We start from the raw sequence: 23,526 nt of genomic DNA, 5'->3' as shown, positions 1-23,526 counted from the left end.
CATGCTTTATGGGAGCTCCAGGTTCAATCTTCAATACATATGCCCGTATCTCAACACTGCTGTTCATGATTCAGAAACCAAAACCAGTTTGTTTTTGGGCCACATCCAGCGGTGCTCAGGGATTACTTCTGGTTCCATACTCAGAAATCGTTCTTGGCTGGCTCGGGACCATCTGGGACCATCTGGGATGCCGGGAATCAAACCTGGATGGGCAGTCCAAGGCAAACACCCTACCATTGTGCTATTACTTTGGCCCCTAAAAAATCACCTTTTTCTTGATAATAGACACACATTGACTTTTAATTCCCGGACAAGAAAAGTCTGTTGTTCCTTTTTAGGCTGTTTTGAGACTATGCCCAGTATTTCTCAAGAGAACAAGCAGTGTCAGGGATTGACCCAGAACCTCCTGCACGCAGCCTGTCAAAGCTGTCTCTCAGATCAAGAGTCTTCGGCCTTTTATTTGGGTACCTCACCCGGCTGTGCTAAGGTCTCACTCCTGGGGGTGCTGAAAGTTATACAGGGCTTGGGATCTACCTGCATCAGATTTTAAAGGTTGGCTGGCTTTCCTCTGCCACTTGCACCGTTCTGAGAACAAAGCCCCTGGGTTCGAACAGTAATGTACTTGGGGACAAAAACATTTCAAGATGAAAAAAAATTACCAGACCATAAGTCTGTTAGAAGTGTGTTCTAATGGGGGGCAGGAGCCACAGCACAACAGGTAGGGCATTTGCCTTGCATGCTGCTGACCCGGATTTGATCCACAGCATCCCATATGTCCCCCATCCCCCAGCCTGCCAGGAGTAATTTTTGAGTGCAGAGTCAGAGTAATCCAAAATCAAAGGGAAAACATAAGTGTATTCTAGCACATAACATAGGTGGCTCATGTGAACGTGGTTTAATACAAAAAGCAGAGCTAAGAAGCATTGGTAGTCATGATGAGCACAACTGCCTTCCACAATTAGAGCCAGCACCAACAAATAGTCATGACATTCTTATGAATTTTTGTTTGTTTCTATGCCAGACCAGCTGTGCTCAGGAGCTATTCCTAGCTTTGTGCGCAGGAGTGACCCTTGGCAGTTCTGAAAGGACCATATATGGAGATTGTGATTCAAAAAGGACTGACTTATACAAGACACTGCCTATCTCCTGTTCCATCTCTCTGGTACAAGATTTTGCTTTTGTCCTCACCAATGATTTTTTCTAACCAAGCCCAAAAAATTCTTGCATATTATATACTAAAAGGTGAAATAGATTTATGCTGACTAAATGCTTATTAAATCCATCACTGTACATCATATTCTGACCTGAGCACCAAACACATCTCGTCATACACTTAAAAATGAGGAATAGAGCCCCATATAACAAGCAGACTGCAGACATTCTCTATTTTCCTTTTGTTTTACCCTTGGCCTGTGATGCTCAGTAAATTATGCTTAGCTCCATGCTAGGAATGACCCATGGCAGTGCTTGGGGGACTATATGTGATGCTGGGATTGAACCAGGGTTGCCTGCCTGCAAGTGCCTTAACCCTGCCTAAGTTCTCAAAAAGCCCTAGTGAGCAAACAGGGAGTTCGTCTTTTTTTTTTTTTTTTTTTTTTTTTTTTTGTTTTTTTGTTTTTTTGTTTTTTTTTTTTTTTGGTTTTTGGGCCACACCCGTTTGACGCTCAGGGGTTACTCCTGGCTATGTGCTCAGAAATCGCCCCTGGCTTGGGGGGACCATATGGGACGCCGGGGGATCGAACCGCGGTCCTTCCTTGGCTAGCGCTTGCAAGGCAGACACCTTACCTCCAGCGCCACCTACCCGGCCCCGAGTTCGTCTTTTTGAGGTTTAAAATTTTCTTGGAGTAGCCGAAGTGCAGGGAGAGCTCTGGCCTTACATGCTGCCCACCTGAATTCAATCCCTGGCACCCTATAATGGTCCTCGAGCCCTGCCAGAAGTGATTCTTGAATACAGAGCCAGGAGTTAGCACTGGGCACAGCCAGATGTGGTTCCCCCAAACCAAAAAGTAAAAATATGGTCTTAAAAATTCAATATTGAACAGTGACATTAGCAAGTAAATTTCAATGAGTAAGTGCAGATGCAGCACTCCACCCCCAGATTAGCTGAGAAAATCTAAGGTTTATTGTGCAATTCTGCAAAGTCCCCAACAACCAAATCCTTAGGCTCTCACATTGAATTGCTGGCCTGACAGGTGAAGAATCAGGGAAGGATCCCCACAATAAGGGGAAACAAAAGCCATCAACACTGTTTTTAGGGGTTACAGAGGAAAGGCAGATCATAGACAGAACAAAGTTAAGTCAGCAATATGAGGGCAAGGGAGAAGGTAGAATATGGGGAGCAGAACCTCAGGGGTTATGCTGGCTGGCTGAAGGATATTTGCCAATGACAATTTAAAAAAGGTGACAACTACATATAATCATAGTCAATAAACTAGCAGTCATTTTTTTGTTGTTGTTTTTGGGCCACACCCGGTGAGGCTCAGGGGTTACTCCTGGCTATGCACTCAGGGGACCATATGGGATCGAACTGAGGTTCATCTTAGGTCAGCCACTTGCAAGGCAAACGCCCTACTGTTGCGCCACCGCTCTGGCCCAAACTAGTAGTCTTTTTTTTTTTTTTTTTTTTTTGTTCACACCCAGCAGCGCTCAGGGGTTACTCCTGGCTCTACACTCAGAAATCGCTCCTGGCAGGCTCAGGGAACCATATGGATGCCAGGATTCGAACCACATACCTTCTGCATGCAAGGCAAACGCCTTACCTCCATACTATCTCTCCAGCCCCCCAAACTAGTAGTCTTAAGAGAACAGTACTCAGCACTCTAGTCATATGGTAAATACACAATACTAATTTAAAAACTGTCACCTCTCTTAAGAGAAAAATGGAGAAAGGGATGGTATGACCAAATTCAAATACTCAACTGCCACAACAGAAAGTCTTTAAAGTAATACAGAAATGGGGGCTGGAACGGTGGCACCTACCTTGGCTGCGCTAGCCTAGGACGAACTGTGGTTCGATCCCCTGGCGTCCCATATGCCCCACCCCCCCGAAGCCAGAAGCGATTTCTGAGCGCATAGCCAGGAGTAACCCAATTGTCACTGCGTGTGGCCCAAAATCCAAACACACACACACATACCAAAAAAAAAAAAAAAAAAACAGAAAAACCTGTGGAACTATCTAAGTTTGACTGTGTCCAGAGCTAAAAGCTGTGGAATAATTTCAGCAGAAGAGAAACATAAAACTGGAGACTTAGCCTTGTTTATTACAATTCCTTCATAATTATTTGAACAATGGGATATTGTTGAAAGCTTAAGATAATTAGGCCTGATGGCCTGGAGAGATAGCACAGCGGCGTTTGCCTTGCAAGCCACCGATCCAGGACCAAAGGTGGTTGGTTCGAATCCCGGTGTCCCATATGGTCCCCCGTGCCCACCAGGAGCTATTTCTGAGCAGACAGCCAGGAGTAACCCCTGAGCACCGCTGGGTGTGGCCCAAAAAAAAAAAAAAAAAGATAATTAGGCCTGAAAAGAGGCATTCCCTGGGTGTCAGCCCAGGCAGCCAGAAATGGTGGGTCCTAACTTGGGTGTGATGAGATTTGCTTGGTTGCACTAAGGTTGTCACTGGCAATTTCTTACCAGTCTACATGTTCAAAACCGCGCAGGGGCGCACAGTATATATTAAGAGTATTCCCTATCCTTAAGTTATGTTTTGCATATGCAGAATGTCCATTTTGTATTCTGACCTTTCGCACACCCCTACAAAGCTCATTTTTACTCCTTAACTCTCTCACCCCCCAATCATCAGTAACTCACATTACTCTTAACTTCAGTTCTGCACAATCCTAATCACAGACCAAAGCCGTGCATTGGATCTAACAACCCCCAACTATTTCAAAAGACATAAAATGGACACGCATGTCTTTTGAATATTTTATGTGTTTTTTCTCTGACAGCTATGTCTTACTATATATTCTCTTATACAGTGATGACTCTACCCACTTTTTATCTTTTCTTCTCTTTGTGAGTTGTTCAATAAGGAATTTTTGTGAAAGACTCCCCCAGTTTAATGCTTATGATTGAACCATGTCTTGGGGATTGTTGGACTTGTTCTTTTTTTTTTTTTTTTTTTTTGGTTTTTGGGCCACACCTGGCAGTGCTCGGGGGTTACTCCTGGCTGTTTGCTCAGAAATAGCTCCTGGCGGGCACGGGGGACCATATGGGACATCGGGATTCGAACCAACCACCTTTGGTCCTGGATCGGCTGCTTGCAAGGCAAACGCCGCTGCGCTATCTCTCCGGGCCTGGACTTGTTCTTATGGCCCCCATATGCGCCAATAACGCCACGTGGCATTGTTCCCTGTTTGCATAGGCACATTAAAATGGGAAAATACTATACATACAAATAAGATCTTATCTAATAGAGATTGGAATACACAAATCTTGTAGTGCAATGGGACCTTACACCCTGAACATTGACATAATGACATGGCACAGGACTCAGAAGAATGGTCATTCTTCATCACCCCTGAACCAGGAAAGCTATCCACAAAACATCCAAGTTTGTCTATAACATCACCTGGAAGCAATCCTCTATACCAGGGAAGACCCTACCGATGCTCTGACATCGACCTGCTCAAAACAGCCTTCCCTTAACACTGAGAAGACTTAAGAACATGAACGACCTGCTTACAGGACAGGGCTCTCTGCATTGCCCTTTTTGAGGTGAAACTAGAGGACACTCCACATCCTGACTTCAATGTAGGATATGCAGATTCCAAGATCTTTAATACAAGAAACATGATACCAACAGAGACTGTGTGAAAAATAAGTGTTGGCACTACAGACGTCTTGGACAAACTAGCTTGCCTGGAGCCTAGAGTTGGTCTTATGCCAGGAAACTTCAGGGGTAGGGTCTCCTTGTATTTAGGCCGTTTTCCTTTGCATGTCCCCCATATTTTGGTGGGCCTATGCAAACAATAATTGCCACTCTAACACCGTTTTTACTGTGCTACTTTGACGCTAATCCTTTAAAAAATAAACCACTTAAGGGGCCCTCGAGGTGGTGCTAGAGGTACGGTGTCTGCCTTGAAAGCACTAGCCAAGGAAGGACCACGGTTCGATCCCCAGGCGTCCCATATGGTCCACCCAAGCCAGGACGATTTCTGAGCGCTTAGCCAGGAATAACTCCTGAGCATCAAATGGGTGTGGCCCGAAAAAAAAAAAAAAACACGTAAAAATAAACCACTTAAATGTTTGAGGTTAACTTAAACTAATATGCATGTGCATGGAAATGTAAAAAAATACTATGCCTTTAATGTTTAAGTGTTTAAGGAGTTACATAAGTTTTATGTCTTTAGATTGCTTTGTGTGCTGCTAAGAAATATAATGTATTACAATCTGGGGAGTTGAAGGACAAAGTAATAGTACATGGGTTCTGTTTTATTTATCTTATGTTCTTTGGCTGAAAGTTCAAAGTTAAGATATCAGCAAGGGGACTTCTCAGAATTCTGTTTATGGGTGATTGTCCTTCCACTGTAACTTTACCTTGTCCTCTTTCTTTGCATCTTTGTTCTCATAATTAAAAAAATAAAGTTTAAAAAAAGAAAAAAGAGAGAGAAAAAAAAAGATAATTAGGCCTGAAAAGACATTTTCCTTTATTGCTTTATTTCTCAAAAGACAAAAAGCCTTTTTTTTTTAAAGCCTATTAAATAGTACAGCGTAAAATATTTTTATACTTTTTGGAGTTTTGGTGATAGGTTCAGTTAAGTCCTATATATAAAAATAGACATAAGAACCAAAGGTAGCACAGTAGGTAGAGTGTTTGCCTCATATATGGTCAACACAAGCTCAATCCCTGGCATCCTACATGGTCCCCCAAACCTGCCAGGTGTAACCTGAATGCTGCTGTGACTCAAAAAAGCAAAAAAAAAAAAAAAAAAAAAAAAAGTTACACACCCGAGGGCCAGAGAGATAGAATTTCAAGTAGGGATTAGATCCATGGCATCACGATTCCAAGCACCACCAGGATTAATTCCTGAGCATCACTGGGTGTGGTCCGAAACAATAACAAAAATGTAATATCCCTAAAATATTACAGAACTGGAAGGGCTGGAGTGATAGCACAGCATTAGGGCGTATGCCCTTGCATACTGCTGAACCCAGACCTGGGTTCAATTACCAGCATCCCATATGGTCCCCCGAACCTGCCAGGAGAGATTTCTGAATACAGAGCAAGGAGTAACCCGAGCACCACCAGGTGTGGCCCAAAAACAAAAAAGAAAGAACAACTGCAAGCATATAAGTCAATTTAAAATATTGGAAACGATCGGACTGATAGTACAGTAGCTAGGGTTATTTTGCATTGCATGTGGCCAACCTGAGTTTGACCCCTGGTTCCCCAAGCCTGCCAGGAGTGATTCCTGAGTGCAGAGTTAGGAGTAACCCATGAGCACTGCCAGGTATAGTTCCAAAAAGGCAAATAATGATGATGATGATGATGATAATAATAATAAAACAATTTTAGTATAAAAAGTAACTCCCTGATTAAAATTAAAAGCATAAACAAAGTAGTATATATATTAAATGCCTACAAATAGTGCTTTTGAAATTAATTATGCAGGGCCGGAGAGGTGGCGCTAGAGGTAAGGCATCTGCCTTGCAAGCTCTAGCCTAGGATGGACCAAGGTTCAATTCCCTGGCATCCCAGATGGTCCCCCACAAAGCCAGGGGTGATTTCTGAGTGCATAGCCAAGAGTAACCTCTGAGTGTCAAACGGGTGTGGCCCCAAACCCCCCGAAAAAAGATTATTCAGACACTTTAAAATTCTTAGACAAAGTTTTGAGCACTTATAAATTCAAAGCACTAAAAATGTTATACTGTTAATGAGTACATTTTAAATAGGTATTGCCTATGCCTTTCATTCTAAGCTAAGAAAAAAAAATTTTTTTTTGTTTTTTGGGTCACACCCAGCCATGTTAAGGGGATCATATGGGATGCCAGGATTCAAACGACCGTCCATCCTGGATCCAGCCTCAGAGAATATTTTTCATAAGTAAAGATTGAGCACATGCTTAAAAGATTAAGCCTATCGTCTTTCATTTTGTTTTCTTATAGTGAAGTCTTTCTTGATACCACCTGAATACTGGCAGGTGTGGCCAAACACACACACACACTCTCTCTCTCTTTCTCTCTCTCTCTCACTCACTCACTCTAGATGCCTAACACACACACACACACACACTCACTCTCTCTCTCTCTCACTCTAGATGCCTAAAATGAAGCCTTTAAAAAATGTACTTTTAAAAGATCTTTGTGCTAAATTTAATACAAACATCCTGATAAAATTATTTTACTTCAGTCAGGTAAGACTAACTTCAGGCTAAGTTGTTTATATATATTCAAAAAATCAGAAGATGGGGAGGAGGGAGATTTGGGACACTTGTGATGGGAATGTTGCACTGGTGAAGGGGGGTGTTCTTTACATGACTGAAACCCAACCACAATCATGTTTGTAATCAAGGTGTTTAAATAAAGATATTAGGGGCCGGAGAGATAGCATGGAGGTAAGGCGTTTGCCTCTCATGCAGGAGGTCATCGGTTCGAATCCCGGCGTCCCATATGGTCCTCCCGTGCCTGCCAGGAGCAATTTCTGAGCCTGGAGCCAGGAATAACCCCTGAGCACTGCCGGGTGTGACCCAAAAAAAATAAATAAATAAATAAATAAATAAATAAATAAAGATATTAAATTAAAATATCAGAAGAGGGGCCGGCGAGGTGGCGCTTGAGGTAAGGACTAGCCAAGGAAAGATAGCGACCATGGTTCGATCCCCCGGCATCCTATATGGTCCCCCCCAACCAGGGGCAATTTCTGAGCGCTTAGCCAGGAGTAACCCCTGAGCATCAAATGGGTGTGGCCCGAAAAACCAAAAAAAAAAAAAAAATATATATATATATATATATATATATATATATATATATATCAGAAGAGCCAGGACATTTCTAAAAATTTTATTCTGAAACTGATTTAGAAGGGAGAAAGCTGTCTACTCTGCATAAATTTCTGTTAACCTTTACAATGTGGATCTTTGTAATGTATTTAAAATACTAGAATACGAAAAAAATCCCCAAAATTTCTAATACTCAGAGGAGATGGCTCAAATAACTGAACTGCATTCTTTTTTTTTTTTTTTTGGTTTTTGGGTCACACCTGGCAGTGCTCAGGGGTTATTCCTGGCTCCAGGCTCAGAAATTGCTCCTGGCAGGCACGGGGGACCATATGGGACACCGGGATTCGAACCCATGATCTCCTGCATGAAAGGCAAATGCCTTACCTCCATGCTATCTCTCCGGCCCCTGAACTGCATTCTTTACTTGTAGGATCCTTGTTTGATCCTAGCATATCTCATGTATATCTAAGTACTGATATAAGTAACCTTGAGGATGAAGTCCAGAATAGCACCTGAGCACAGCTGCTGGGTACACCCAAAAAAAAAAAAAAATCCAAACCAAGAACACGCATAAAACACCATGACACATTAACTTTTTCTGAGCTGACCTAAATAATTAAAGTTTAAGAAAGGGAAAATAAACATTAAAACTTTTTATTTCTAGCCCTTAAAGAATAAAATTATTGAACAGTCATCAAATACAGCAGTTAAAGTCAATGATGTAACATTAAATAGGATTAAATTAAAAAGGCAATATAAAATTTGAAGACAACAAAAGGTAAATTTTCACTTAATTTCATTTCTATCTACCAAAATAAGAGGGAAAAAAGGGCAGCATATTCCTATCAAAGTTGTTCCATTACAAATGACAATTCCCTAAGAAAATGTGCTTGATAGAATGTCTTTCTCTTCATTTGGATATTCTGAAATAGAGACTGAGAAAGCCTACAGTTATCTTGGGCCAGGCCTAGGGCTGAGTCCTTTGAGATCATCCACAGTGATTCAACATAAGTGGCCATCTGTGAATGCTCAGGTTTTGAAAACATGCATTATATGTGTGCGTGAATATCTGCAAATAAACACATATTTGCTGTTTTCTTTCTTCTCATAGATATACCCACATTCAATGCAGAAATCCCAATTAAAATTGCTCTTGTGGGAGCAGTGGTATAAAGAAGCTACTTTGCTGGGGCCGGCGCGGTGGTGCTGGAGGTAAGGTGTCTGCCTTGCCAGCGTTAGCCTAGGACGGACTACGGTTCGATGGTCCCCCAAGACAGGAGCGACTTCTGAGCGCATAGCCAGGAATAACCCCTGAGCGTCACTGGGTGTGGCCCAAAGCCAAAAAAACAGAAGATATTTGCTTTTTACATTACTATGAAATTCTATTATAAAAATAGTATTTAATCTGAAAATTTCGCTGTATTATATGATGTGTTGTTGGGAGGGAGAAGCCCAGTGCTCAGGGGCTACTTCTGATGCTGCACTCAGGAAGCATCCTGGCAGCTCTGGGAAACATGAGACGTTGGGAATCAAATGTGGTGGGTCAGGGACCGTAGAGATAGCATAGAGGTAGGGCACTTGCCTTGCATGAAGTAGGACAGTGTTCAAATCCCAGCATCCCATCTGATCCTCCGAGCCTGCCAGGAGCGATTTCTGAGCATAGAGCCAGGAGGAACCCGAGCGCTGCTGGGTGTGACCCAAAAACCAAAAAAAAAGGTGGGTCAGCCCAGTGCAAGGCAAGTACCCTACCTACTGTACTCTCTCCCCACCACCACTATAATTATTTTCTGTTATTTAGCAATAATCTCAGTACATTAAAAAATTTTAGAATAAAAAAGATGCGGGCCCAGAGAGATAGCACAGCGGCGTTTGCCTTGCAAGCAGCCAATCCAGGACCAAAGGTGGTTGGTTCGAATCCCGGTGTCCCATATGGTCCCCCGTGCCTACCAGGAGCTATTTCTGAGCAGACAGCCAGGAGTAACCCCTGAGCAATGCCGGGTGTGGCCCAAAAACCAAAAAAAAAAAAAAAAAAAATGCAGTTTAAGCATCCTTTTCCCCCTATCAGGTTTGACTACAGTATAGACAAACTTATATTTAAGTGAACCCTACAAAGAAATACTCCAGGTAGTTTTAAAACACGTTAAAGGTTCCTTTAGCGCTGATGGTAACTAGATATATTTTAAGCAGCTTAGCATTTTATGTTGCAGTAAAGAGAACTGTTATTGTGTGCCTAGTATTCAACACCTGAAGAAAGAATGTGTTAGCCTTGACCTCTGAGGTCGTCACAATCACAATCACTCTACTTAGAGCATCAAAAGGAATTAAAGACTACTGGAGAGTCTAAATATAATAAATAAGTAATAGGGCTGTATTGTTCTAATAAAATAAGAAGACTAAGGCAAACTTTTAGATTTAAAAGGAAATTTTCATTTTAAAGTGAGGACAAAAGGCAATCAATAAAAAAGATCCAGGAATCTTGATTTAGATATAATTTTTCTTTCAGTTAAGATCTGAACATTTTAATTTAATTAAGAAATCACAAGCCTGTATTGCTTTTAAGTTACTGTGTTGAAAATGACACATTTCAGAATGAACTGAAGTATATTTCTATAACAAGTTAGTTTAACCAAGTAAGTAAAGACTAAAATCCACAGTGTAGCTCCCTTAAACGAGGAGCCAGATTTTAATGACAAAGTCCGTTGCCAGCAATGGACATGCAGTTTAACCATCAAAGTCGTAAATACAAATAGCAAACTTTTTCTATAAACTGAAAGACCTCTGTTGAGTCACAGGCATAAAAATGGAGTATTGGCACTGTATTCAATGAATAGTCTTTCTGGCATGGATGGAAGTGCCTTTTTGAGTGATGATCAGTCTTATCATCTAGTTGCTTTCTCACTGGTAGCATCTTCTTTATCATAATCCATCCAACTATTTACAAAGAATATTCTTATGTGGAACATAAGAGGCACTGTAGCTGTCCATCAGAAATAAATCAGCTTGCTTCTGTAAAGTAATTTAGTAACAGCTGTAGAAGGTCAATATTATTCAGAGAAAATGAGAGAAAGAATTTAACTAAAAGCAGACCATTAAGTGCTTATATAGGTTTCATTATCTTACCAATTTGTGTAAAAATCTCCCTGCATTATTAACTAAAAGTCACTTCTATTATATCTATTACCTTAACACAGGTGTGATGGGAATGATAGAAAACAAAAACTTTTAGTTTCCCTAGTACTCCAAAACATCAAAATGATTTTTATTCATACTTTGTACTTCTGCAGGACAGAAAATAGGTGTGAAGTTCCTTAGGAGAGTATGGTAGAAACAAAAGGTCAGAAACAAAGCACATATTTCCTTTTTACAAGATTCTTGGCATGTTAAGGTGGTTGATACTGTCCATAGAGCAAATAGTAGTAACAAAGAGAGAGGAGAAAGTGTTTGTGGGAAGGAAGAGTGTACTTGGTCACAGACCTCTTCATCTTTAAAATGAAAATAAGGACATTTCTATCAATAAGCACATATAAATTTTCTTACTTTTTTTTTTGTTTTAAAAAACATTTATTTGAAAAAAGTAATTAAACATCTCAAATGATGCACGAATTGATCAGTAAGTACTTAGAAACAGAAGCTCTCTCAGATTCATTTTACTAATGCTGGTAATGGGTCTGGGGACATTGTAACCTAGAATAAACCTCCAGTTTATGGGGCCGGTGAGGTGGAGCTAGAGGTAAGGTGTCTGCCTTGCAAGCGCTAGCCAAGGAACGGACCACAGTTCAATCCCCCGGTGTCCCATATGGTCCCCTCAAGCCAGGGGCGATTTCTGAGTGCTTAGCCAGGAGTAACCCCTGAGCATCAAACAGTTGTGCGCCCCCCACAAAAAAAAACCCTCCAGTTTTCTTATCAGAAGCTGCTGCTTCTTTTACTTGACATTTTTCGTTGATGAATCTTTCTTATTTTAGAGCTCACCAAGGTTTAATTCTCTCACTGTTTCTGCTAGTCTCAAATATTTTTCTCCTTTAAATGGAAAATAGAAAAAAAGGGAAAAAACAAGAATAAGATTAACTTTTAAATTCTGAAAATTCAATGGTTATTATATTATTTACCATGCTGGGGTAGCCAGTTGGAGAATAGGATAAGAAAGGGTTAAAAATAAAAAACTAATATTACAACATATACAGAAACTTATTTCCAAAATAAGAAAAAAGGGAGGAGAAAGTAATGGCACCAACCAGTCATAAAGTCCAAGTTGGAACCAGTATATAGTTTGGTTCCTGAAGCCAAATCTGAAGACTATATGATCAGAAAGGGGAAAAAAAACTATAAAGGTGTATAGTCAATGGGATTATTTTTCTATCTCAATGATTTAGTTATAAATATAATTAGTTTTCTTTCTATACATGTAGCAAATGCCAAACTAACCACACATTTCTAAAACTGACTCTTTCACATTTGTTAAAAAAAAAGGTAAAAATCACACATTTCCCTTCCTTCAGTTCAAATTTTGAACCGAAATATTGTAACAATAACTGGACCTAACTTCTACACAAAAGTCAAACTGTTATCAAGCTCCCTTGTCACTAAGAGGAACTACATAATTCGTCACGCTTGCCTTGAGTTAAGGAGGGAGGGGGAAATCTCAAAGTGGAGGGGAGTTTATGAAGAAGAGTAACAGATGAATCAAATACTTTGAAAAACTTGAATCTGGAATTCAAGTACAGAAAATACCCCAAATGGGATAATGAACAGGTTCAATTACAGTAAAGTCAGCAAAATAAAATGCAAATTTCTAGCACGATAAAAAGCCCCAATAGGCTGACTACTGAAAGGAGCAACGGCTAGTGAATCACAGACCACAATTCCTTTGGACCCTAAAGAAGGGATTCAACAACAGTTGACACTCTGTTTTTACAATTTTTTCTTGGTTGTCTTCAGGAAATAGTTTGCTTTTTTCAATGTTATACAGACCATTTCTTTACAAACACCACCCCCCAACGAGTAGTAACTTTCATATATTAAAAGACTTCTTTAGAAAATGAAGAGGAAAAAACAAAGAGAATGAAGTCACATCAATGATGTTAACGGTTACTCTTCATTGCTTCTTTAGCTGCCATTATCAGTGGTGTCAAGCTAGATAATGGTTTGGCCAGTTTCAGGAAGGGATGCTGCCAGAAAAAAAGAAAATAAAGAAATATTATTGTTATTGGGGCCTTCTCCCTACCTTGGGGGGTGCTGGGAGGCTTGTCAGGGTCCTAGCGTCCCCTTCTTCCTCCCCAGGATTCCAGGCCTTCCCTGGGTGCTGGCCCAGGTGGCCAGAAGGTGGGTGCCAGGTGGACTCTATAGGGGTCCTCAGGCTTCCCCCCTCCCTACACTAGGGGGGAGGGGCACAGAGAGGAGGGCAGGCAGATATCTGGCTTCGGGTTACCTTTTTGGTTCTGGAGGCTAGCTCTTGGCCAGGCATGGGGATTGGGGAAGTCCCAGGCCAAGGGCCTTCTCCCTAGCTTAAAGGGTGCTGGGAGGCTTGGCAGGCCCCCAGACATCCCCCTCTTTCTCCCCTGAACTCCAGGCCTTCCCTGGGTGCTGGCCCAGGTGGCCAGAAGGTGGGTGCCAGGTGGACTCTATAGGGGTCCCCAGGCATCCCCCCACTACCAACACAGTGGGGGGGGGGAGCCAAAAAAAGATTATTGTTATTGGTTTAGAAACAAAGTGTTGGGGCTGGAAAGATAGCATGAAGGGTAAGGCGTTTGCCTTTTACGCAGAAGGTCATTGGTTTGAATCCCGGCATCCCATATGGTCCCCCGAGCCTGCCAGAAGCGATTTCTGAGCATGAAGCCAGGAGTAACCCCGAATGCTGCCGGGTGTGACCCAAAAACCAAAAACCAAAAAAAAAAAAAAAAAAAAAAAAAAGAAACAAAGTGTTTCTTTTTTCAATTTAGTCCTCCAACAGTACCTAATGGATTATTATATATATATATATATATATAAATTTTTTTTTTTTCGGGGCCGGAGAGATAGCATGGAGGTAAGGCGTTTGCCTTTCATGCAGGAGGTCATCGGTTCGAATCCCGGCATCCCATATGGTCCCCTGTGCCTGCCAGGGGCAGTTTCTGAGCCTGGAGCCAGGAATAACCCCTGAGCACTGCCGGGTGTGACCCAAAAACCAAAAAAAAAAAAAAAAAATTTTTTTTTTTTCATTTTTGGATCACACCCAGCAGTGCTCAGGGGTTACTCCTGGCTCTGTGCTCAAAAATCACTCCTGGCAGGCTTGGGGGACCATATGAGATGCCAGAATTTGAACCACTGTCCTGCATTCAAGGCAAACGCTCTACCTCCATGTTATCTCTTCGGCCCTGGATTATAATTTATTAAACACATATTTCAATGCCTGTTACCCCGCCCCATAATCAGTATGATTCACTCTCCCTGGCCCCCTGGCCCAGGAAGTGCTGGGGAATCAAACATAGGGCCTCGTACATGTGAGGCACAATCTAGCACAGAACTATATTCCTGACTTAATACTTGCACCCTAGTTTCTCTTGGAATTGGGGGAAGAGTCACACCTGGTGGTGCTCAGGGGTTGCTCCTAACAGTACTCTGAACTGTGCAGTATCAGGGATCAAACCTGAAGCTCTTTCATGCAAAGCATGTGCTTCAGCTCTTTCAAACATCTAACAATCATCAGCACATGCACTTTTGAAACCAAAAGTATATTATTATGCTTCTTATATACAGAATTAATGAAGTGGCCAGATTTCCGGGATAGCAGTGAAAACTTCTGAGAATTGATAATATGTGAAAACGAATCGTGCTGTGGGTAATTTACTTCCAGTGGATAAAATTCCAATCTGAAGTAGGTGATGCATCATCATTATTATTATTATTATTATTTGGTTTTTGGGTCACACCTGGCAGCACTCAGGGGTTACTCCTGGCTCCATGCTCAGAAATTGCCCCTGGCAGGCATGGGGGACTATATGAGATGCCGGGATTCAAACCACCATCCTTCTGCATGAAAGGCAAACGCCTTACCTCCATGCTATCTCTCCGGCTCCAGATGCATTATTAATTAATGTAAATTTTAGAGCATTTACTTCAAAAAAGCTGATTTTTTTTTCCTGGAAGATCATAACATTTCCAAATTCACCTGTAATAATTCTTTGGCAGAACCCCTCTTCTCCACATCCATCTCCAAACACCGATTTAAGAAGTCCCGAAACATTGGGGATAGCTTCTCTGGGTTCTGAAGTTCTGGGGTTCCGTTAGTTGCTATCAGGTACAAGGCCTACAATGGAAAAATATCCTTGATACATTTAAGGTAGTTTAACAAGGTCAAGTGAGTAATTTAGCAAACGTGTGAATCTGATGATGGGGATGGAACCAGAATTGGCAGCATATAAGTGAGACATGTGGCCAAAACCCTGTACTATTTCCCTGGCTTGTGCAAAATAATCTTAATGACCAAATGGGTGCCTTATTACATAAAGATTACAAAAGCTTTTAAATACCTTTAAAAATTTTTTTAACCCCTGAGCACTGCTGGGTGTGACCCAAAAACCAAAAAAAAAAAAAAATAAAAAATTTTTTAAGGAGCGAAGTGATAGCACAGCGGTAGGGCATTTGCCTTGCACACAGCTCTCCCAGGATGGACCTGGGTTCAATCCCTGGAATCCCATATGATCGCCCAAGTCAGTAAAGATTTCTGAGTGCATAGCCAGGAGTAACCCCTGAGCATCACCAGGTGTAGCCCCTCCCAAAAAAACATACAAAAAAAAAATTTTTTTTTTGGTATTTCGGGCCACACCCGTTTGATGCTCAGGGGTTACTCCTGGCTAAGTGCTCAGAAATTGCCCCTGGCTTGGGGGGACCATATGGGATACAGGGGTATTGAACCGCAGTCCCTCCTTGTCTAGCACTTGCAAGGCACACACCTTACCTTTAGTGCCACTTCACTGGCTCCACAAAAATTTTTTTTAATTTTTTTGTGTGTTTTGTTTTGTTTTGGGGTCACACCCAGCAGCGCTCAAGCAAAATAGGCAGGGTATATAACAATAACAGATGAGTGAATAAAGAAGTTGTGGTATAAATAAACATACAACAGAATACCACTCAGCTCTAAGATAAAATCTTGCAGTTTACTGCACCTTGGATGAAACTGGAGGGAATTTATTAAGTGAAATAAAAACAAATACCAGATTATCCCACTTATCTGTCTAGACACAGAAATAAAACAAGGTAATATGTAGCATTATTTAACACTACAGTAATACTTTTTTTTTTTACCTCCTCCTTAATAGACATTTTGAATGGCAACAAACCCATGGGCTTGGGTCACAAAGAGGTCAATTAAACCTAACTTAAAGTCTACTGGTTTTGGTTTTGGGGCCACACCCTGTAGTGATCAGGGGTTACTCCTGAGTCTATGTTCAAGGATTACTCCTAGTGGAGGTTGGAGGATGGGGGACCACCAGTGTGGTAGGATTTTAACTAGGATCAGTGTGCAAGGCAAGTACTTTTTTGTTTTGTTTTTGGTTTTTTGGGCCACACCTTGGGGCGCTCAGGGATTACTCCTGGCTCCACACTCAGAAATTGCTCCTGGCAGGCACAGACAGGAGGGGGGGTGGGGGGCGGACCATATGCCTGCCAGGATTCAAACCAACATTGGTCCTGGATCAGCCCCTTGCAAGGCAAACGCCCTATCTATCGCTGTGCTATCACTCCCACCCCAAGGCAAGCACTTTTATCTCTCTGGTCCTAGTTTTCAAACTGCCTACACCTACACCTACACTGGACTCACACCAGTGTACTGACAGATGTTTGATGATCACTGCATTCTATTACACTTAAGTTGTAGTGTTTTCCTAGGATCTTCTTGACTGACAATTTTTCATACATTCATTTCCTTTGATAACCCTGATGATCTGGAGACATGGTCCTCAAACTATGGCCCACGGGCCATATATATCGTATTTGTATCTGTTCTGTTTCTTCATTGCAAAATAAGATATATGTAGTGTGCATAAGAGTTCGTTCATGGGCCCAGAGAGATAGCACAGCGGTGTTTGCCTTGCAAGCAGCCGATCCAGGACCACCTGAGCACCGCCGGATGTGGCCAAAAAAAAAAGAGAAAAAGAGTTTGTTCATAAGTTTTGTTTTTACTATGTCAGACCCTCCAATGGTCTGAGGGACAGTGAACTGGCCCCCTGTTTTTTTTTTGGGCCACACCCGGCATTGCTCAGGGGTTACTCCTGGCTGTCTGCTCAGAAATAGCTCCTGGCAGGCACGGGGGACCATATGGGACACCGGGATTCGAACCAACCACCTTTGGTCCTGGATCGGCTGCTTGCAAGGCAAACACCGCTGTGCTATCTCTCCGGGCCCCAGAACTGGCCCCCTGTTTAAAAAGTTTGAGGATCCCTGAATTCTAGAGAATAGATCAAGTTTTATACTGTTGGATGACCCTCTAATGTTTTTCTTCTTTTTCTCATTACAGCGAGAAATTATGGATTTTGGTGAGGAAGATAACAGTTAACATACCATCTTTATTACATCATATTAAAGATATTAAAGATATCAATAGGACTTATTACTTTGGAGGAACACACCCAACTGGGCTCAGATTATATTCCTGGTGGAATTTATATGGTTTTAAGGACTAAGTTAAAATGAGCTGTGCTAAAGCAAGGACCTTCACTCTGGTACTATTTTTCTGGCCCTTTGAATGATTTACAACTGAACATATATTGGTCACATGAATGAAGCAGTGACTGCCAGACTGCTTCATTATAAAGTCACTCACCCTCTGCCCCCCCCCCTCGGGATAGGGTGGGCCAAGATCTGGCACTACTGAAAGGCCTAGAGCCCCACCCACACCGGACATTGTTCTGCATATAAATGGCCTGGCTTCACAACTCCATGACTAATCTCTAAAGATGCTGCCACTAAATTGTCCCAAGAAGCCCAATCTCCAAGCTGAGATCTCTGGCGCCTTTGCAAGCACTGAATCATCTGAATTCCACAGCTTCTGGAACGTGTATCACATGTGCAGTCCCATGACACCTCCTAACTTCACAGTACTGACAGCCCAATATACAGCACAGCAAATTAGATGGAAAATTTACATAGAAGTCTGCTAATTTTAATGAGAAAACAATAACACAGAAGGCTCAACTAGCAACAAACAGCTCAGTAAATCCTTCATCAATGATTTTAATAACACCACTATTAGATAAAAAGTTTTCAAAGGGGCCAGAGCATTAGCACAGCGGGTAGGGTGTTTGCCTTGCACAGCTGACACAGATTTGATCCCCAGCATCCTGTATGGTCCTAAACCCATCAGGAATGACCCCTGAGTGCTGAGCCACATCGCTGGGTGTGGCCCCCAGAAATCAAAATTTCAAATTTTCTCTTACTGAATTTTTGATAATTCCACTTTCTGCACTGTTGTAGCAAGCAATATAAAGTAAATTACTTTGCTATGGCTATAGGGATGAGTGAGAAAAATAGTAGAGGGGAGGTGATAGAAGTAGTGTTGAAACACTGAATGCCTGAAACAACTATATTATAAACAACTTAATAAGTCAGTGTTTAAGGTTTCGGACTAAAAAATATTTAGATAAAGTAGCTGTTCCCTAACCCTTTTATGTATAGTGCTCTTTGAAAGGAAGTCATAACGAGGATTTCAATTTTCTTTTTTTTTTTTTTTTTTGGTTTTTGGGCCACACCCGGTAACGCTCAGGGGTTACTCCTGGCTATGTGCTCAGAAGTTGCTCCTGGCTTGGGGGACCATATGGGACACCGGGGGATCGAACCACGGTCCGTCCAAGGCTAGCACAGGCAAGGCAGGCACCTTACCTTTAGCGCCACCGCCCGGCCCCTCAATTTTCTTTATATTCTGACCAACACACTAATTTTTGGGGAAGGTCATAACCATTGGCGCTTAGGGGTTACTCCTGGCAGGCATGGGGACCATATGGGATGCCGGGATTCGAACCACCATCCATCCTAAATCGGCTGCATGCAAGGCAAATGTCCTATTGCTGTGCTCTCTCTTTGTCCCCACACTATTGTTTTTTTTAAATAATAGTGGTTCTGTAGATGTGAAATGGCATCTTGCTGGGAATATGGCTTTGTATTTTAATAACTAATAATACTGATCCATAAACGATAACACTTGGGGGGGTATCCCAAGCGGCTCTCGGGAGGCCTGGAAGCCCCACTCCTAGTGATTCTAGGGCAACAAAAATAGTAGTTTGCTGGATTAATGGGTCCTGCCCTGACCTGGTAATCAAAGAGTAGTTCAATGCAAAGAACCAAAAATACTATAGTAGGGGGACCGGAGAGATAGTATGGAGGTAAGGCGTTTGCCTTTCATGCAGGAGGTCATCGGTTCGAATCCCGGCACCCCATATGGTCCCCCGTGCCTGCCAGGAGCAATTTCTGAGCCTGGAGCCAGGAATAACCCCTGAGCACTGCCGGGTGTGACCCAAAAAATCACAAAAAAAAAAAAAAAATACTATAGTATTTAAGCCCTGTTTGGATTACCCACACCAAACTGCACCTAGCCATGCTCTAGGGATCATGTGGTACTGGGAATTAAACCAGGGTCAGGGGCCGGGCGGTGGCACTAAAGGTAAGGTGCCTACCTTGCCTGCGCTAGTCTTGGACGGACCACGGTTCAATTCCCCGGTGTCCCATATGGTCCCCCAAGCCAGGAGCGACTTCTGAGCACATAGCCAGGAGTAACCCCTGAGCGTCACCGGGTGTGGCCCAAAAACCAAAAAAAAAAAAAAAAAAAAACCAGGGTCAGCCATATGCAGAATCTCTAGTTCATAAAAGGTAATTTAAAAGGGAGGGAGAGTAGGAAGATGATGGGGGATGTGATGTCAAGGAGTGAACTTGGGCTTTGAAGGATCTGGAGAGATAGTACAAAGAGTAAGGTGCTAGCCTTGTATGAGGCTGACTTAGGTTTAATTCCAGAAATCTGATATGGTCCTCCTAGCCCCACCCACTGGAGTGATTCCTGAGTGATGAACCAGGAGGAACCCTTGACCATTGCCAGGTGTGACCCAAACCCCTGCCCCCACCAAAATGAAGTTGGGGCTTTGCAAATGCAAAGCATGTGTTTCAGCTCTTTGAGCTAACTTATTATATTACTTAGATTACTTGTATCTATGCTATACTTATATAACAAACTATGTTAAAAACCTTGAAGCAATTAATTTTTATTATTCAGAGAGCAAAGATTACATTTTGTCATCTCTGAACCCTAAACTCTCAGCCAGTATCCAGCACAGACAAATTCTCAATTACATTCTAAAAGAGTTTCTCTCTTCAAATAAAGCATGCATTTTAATTGGCCTTACCCTCAGGGGATTTTCATTGAGGTACGGTGGCTCTCCTTCAACCATCTCAATAGCCATGATACCAAGAGACCAGATGTCCACTTTGGGGCCATAAGCTTTTCTTGTAACCACCTCTGGCGCCATCCAATATGGTGTCCCAACCATGGTACTTCGCTTGCTCTGCTCTGGAGTAATTTGGGCACAGAAACCAAAGTCGGCTATAAAAGAAACACAAAATATCTAGTTAATAGAGACCAGAAATGATTTTTATGAAGATTTCATGATTCATTACTTAAAATATAAAGACCTAATAATTTTTGTTTTGTTTTTGGTCCACACCAGGTGGTGCTCAGGGGTTATTCCTGGCTTTGTGCTCAGAAATCACTCCTGGTAGGCTTGGGGACCATATGGGATGCCTAGAATCAACCGGAGTCCACCCTGGGTTGGGTTGGCCACGTGCAAGGCAAATGCCCTACCACAGCATTAAAAATTATCTTGGGGGCCAGAGCAGTGGTGCAAGTCATAGGGCATCTGTCTTGCATGCAGCTGACCTAGGACATACTGCAGTTCAATCTCCCAGTGTCCCATATGGTTCCCAAGCCAGGAGCAATTTCTGAGCAAAAAGCCAGGAGTAAGCCCTGAGCATCACTGGGTGTGGCCCCAAAAAATTTATCTTGGAGGCAAGGGTGATAATACAATAGGTAGGGCATTTGCCTTGCATGCAGCTGACCCAGTTTTGATCCCCAGGATCCCATATAGTCCCCTAAGCCCACCAAAAGTGATCCCTGAGCACAGAGGCAGGAGTAACCACTGAGCACGGTCAGGTGTGAATTTAAACAAAACATTTTAAGATTTATATATACATATATTTTGGGGGGTGTTAGGGCCACACCCGGTGATACTCAAGGGTTACTCCTGGCTGTATGCTCAGAAATTGCTCGTGGTGGGGCCAGCGAGGTGGCGCTAGAGGTAAGGTGTCTGCCTTGCAAGCGCTAGCCAAGGAAAGATACTGACTCGGTTTGATCCCCCCGGCGTCCCATATGGTCCTCCCAAGCCAGGAGTAACCCCTGAGCATCAAATGGGTGTGGCCTGAAAAACCAAAAAAAAAAAAAAAAAAAAATTGCTCCTGGCTTGGGGGATCATATGGGATGCCGGGGGATCGAACCACAGTCCAGTCTAGTGCTTGCAGGGCAGATGCCTGTTTATACCACTGCTCCAGTCCCAATTTTTTTTTAATATTTTAGCTTATAAGAATATAGTGTATAATATGCATAATAAATTATGTACTAATGGACTACTATTTATATTACTGGTATGGTTTTCTTCAGGTTTTTCTTTTGAGACACACTCAGACATGCGCCAGGCTTACATCTGGCTATCTACTCAGGTATTACTCCCAGTGGGGCTTGGAGTATATACATATGCACAGAAATTGAACTGGACAGCTGAATGCAAGAAAATTATACCTTCCTGGTTCTGTTGTGTTACCAGCACCCAGGGAATGAAAAGTTATATATGAATCTCATTTGTAAGCTGAGGACAACAGGATTATTTATCTAAACATGTTAAGCATAGTGTATTTCTGTCTATGAATGCCACTCCTTTAACCCCTTCTATTTCAAATGTTAACTATAAAATCAACTGGATAGCCAGTAAGTTTTGAGGCAATTATGTGGTGACCATGATTGAATTCAGGCTTCCTTCGTGGAGCACTAGCTCTTTGTATTACTTTGCCAGCCCCATTTTTGTTTGTTTGTTTGTTTGTTTTTGTTTTTGGGCCACACCCGGCGGTGCTCAGGGGTTACTCCTGGCTGTCTTCTCAGAAATAGCTCCTGGCAGGTACGGGGGACCCTATGGGACACCAGGATTCGAACCAACCACCTTTGGTCCTGGATCGGCTGCTTGCAAGGCAAACGCCGCTGTGCTATCTCTCCAGGCCCAAGTCCCATATTTTTAATAAAATTGAAAAAAGATCTATAAGAAAAAGATGGAACACTTCGTTTTTATGTGTTTTTTTTAGAAGCTATTTTTTTTTTTTTTTTTTTTTGGTTTTTGGTTTTTGGGCCACACCCGGTGATGCTCAGGGGTTACTCCTGGCTGTGAGCTCAGAAGTCGCTCCTGGCTTGGGGGACCATATGGGAAACCGGGGGATTGAACCGCGGTCCATCCAAGGCTAGCGCAGGCAAGACAGGCACCTTACCTCTAGCGCCACCGCCCGGCCCCCAAAAGCTATTTTTTTCCTTGGTATTTGGGGACACATCTGGCAGTACTCAGGGGTTACTCCTGGCTCTACACTCAGAAATCACCCCCAGCAGGCTCGGGGGACCATATGAGGTACCGGGATTTGAACCACCGACCTTCTGCATCCAAGGCAAATGCCTTACCGCTGTGCTATCTCTCCGGCCCCAGATGGACACTTTTGAATTAAAAGTTGTGAACTGAACAATTAGTAGTGACTACTTCTGAAGAAAAATAACGAAATAACTATGCATCTAGGTTGGCCAAGACTTGAGAAAGATGAAACATGTCCTACAATTGTACCTGCAAGTCTTTCCATTCTGCTTTAACTAGCTTATCTTACAATTGAGGGGCAGAACCCCTAGTTTAGCACTCAGTTTAAATTCAGTGGAAAATAACGGTTAGAATAAAAAATTATTCCATTCTTCCACTATTCGAACTATTGCATTAAGTATGTAATTACTAATAACGTTTAAACTTTCATATACCGTATTTGCCGGCTTATAAGATGACTGGGCGTATAAGACGACCCCCTAATTTTGCAATTAAAACATAGGTTTAGGGGGCCTGCGAGGTGGCGCTAGAGATAAGGTGTCTGCCTTGCAAGCGCTAGCCAAGGGTCAGGACTGTGGTTCGACACGCCCCCCTCGCGTCCCATATGGTCCCCCCAAGTCAGGGGCAATTTCTCAGCACTTAGCCAGGAGTAACTAACCCCTGAGCATCAAACGGGTGTGGCCCGAAAAACCAAAAACAAACAAACAAACAAAAAACCCCATAGGTTTAGGCCTATATTCGCAGTATCAGACAGAACGTTCCTGTGCTGCATGTGTTCCTGTGCTCAACCACAGTGAGCCAATCACAACAAGCAAAGGTTCAAAGGTTATACTGTAATGGACTTTCTTTCTGACTCTAGCCAATCTGAGCAGCAGAACATTGTCTAATTTGCATGCATCAAAAGCCTGCTTGGGGGCCCGGAGAGATAGCACAGCGGCGTTTGCCTTGCA

The 23,526-nt window shown here is 42.5% G+C and overlaps 1 protein-coding gene and 1 long non-coding RNA gene across 2 annotated transcripts in view; both read right to left on the bottom strand.

Annotated features, from left to right (window-relative positions):
• Window positions 1-10,446: 10,446 nt before the first annotated feature.
• LOC126012203 (uncharacterized) lies at window positions 10,447-12,580 on the bottom strand. The gene is made up of 2 exons (XR_007496787.1): window positions 11,822-12,580; window positions 10,447-11,627 (listed from the first exon to the last, which is right to left on the bottom strand). It is a non-coding gene; the product is annotated as an uncharacterized LOC126012203 (long non-coding RNA).
• Window positions 12,581-12,802: 222 nt separating this feature from the next.
• PAK2 (p21 (RAC1) activated kinase 2) overlaps window positions 12,803-23,526 on the bottom strand; it is a 68,790-nt gene continuing 58,066 nt past the window's right edge. Inside the window, exons 13-15 of the mRNA XM_049776032.1 lie at window positions 20,306-20,502; window positions 15,088-15,225; window positions 12,803-13,108 (exon numbers count right to left, since the gene is read on the bottom strand). Of these exons, the coding sequence (XP_049631989.1) occupies window positions 13,022-13,108; window positions 15,088-15,225; window positions 20,306-20,502 (422 nt within the window). The 3' untranslated portion in view covers window positions 12,803-13,021. The remainder of the gene's footprint in view (window positions 13,109-15,087; window positions 15,226-20,305; window positions 20,503-23,526) is intronic.

The sequence above is a fragment of the Suncus etruscus genome, chromosome 6 (assembly GCF_024139225.1).
Source record: "Suncus etruscus isolate mSunEtr1 chromosome 6, mSunEtr1.pri.cur, whole genome shotgun sequence".
Taxonomy (NCBI): domain Eukaryota; kingdom Metazoa; phylum Chordata; class Mammalia; order Eulipotyphla; family Soricidae; genus Suncus; species Suncus etruscus.
Note: the sequence above shows the minus strand (reverse complement) of the source record. Positions and strands in the feature narration are given on the sequence as shown.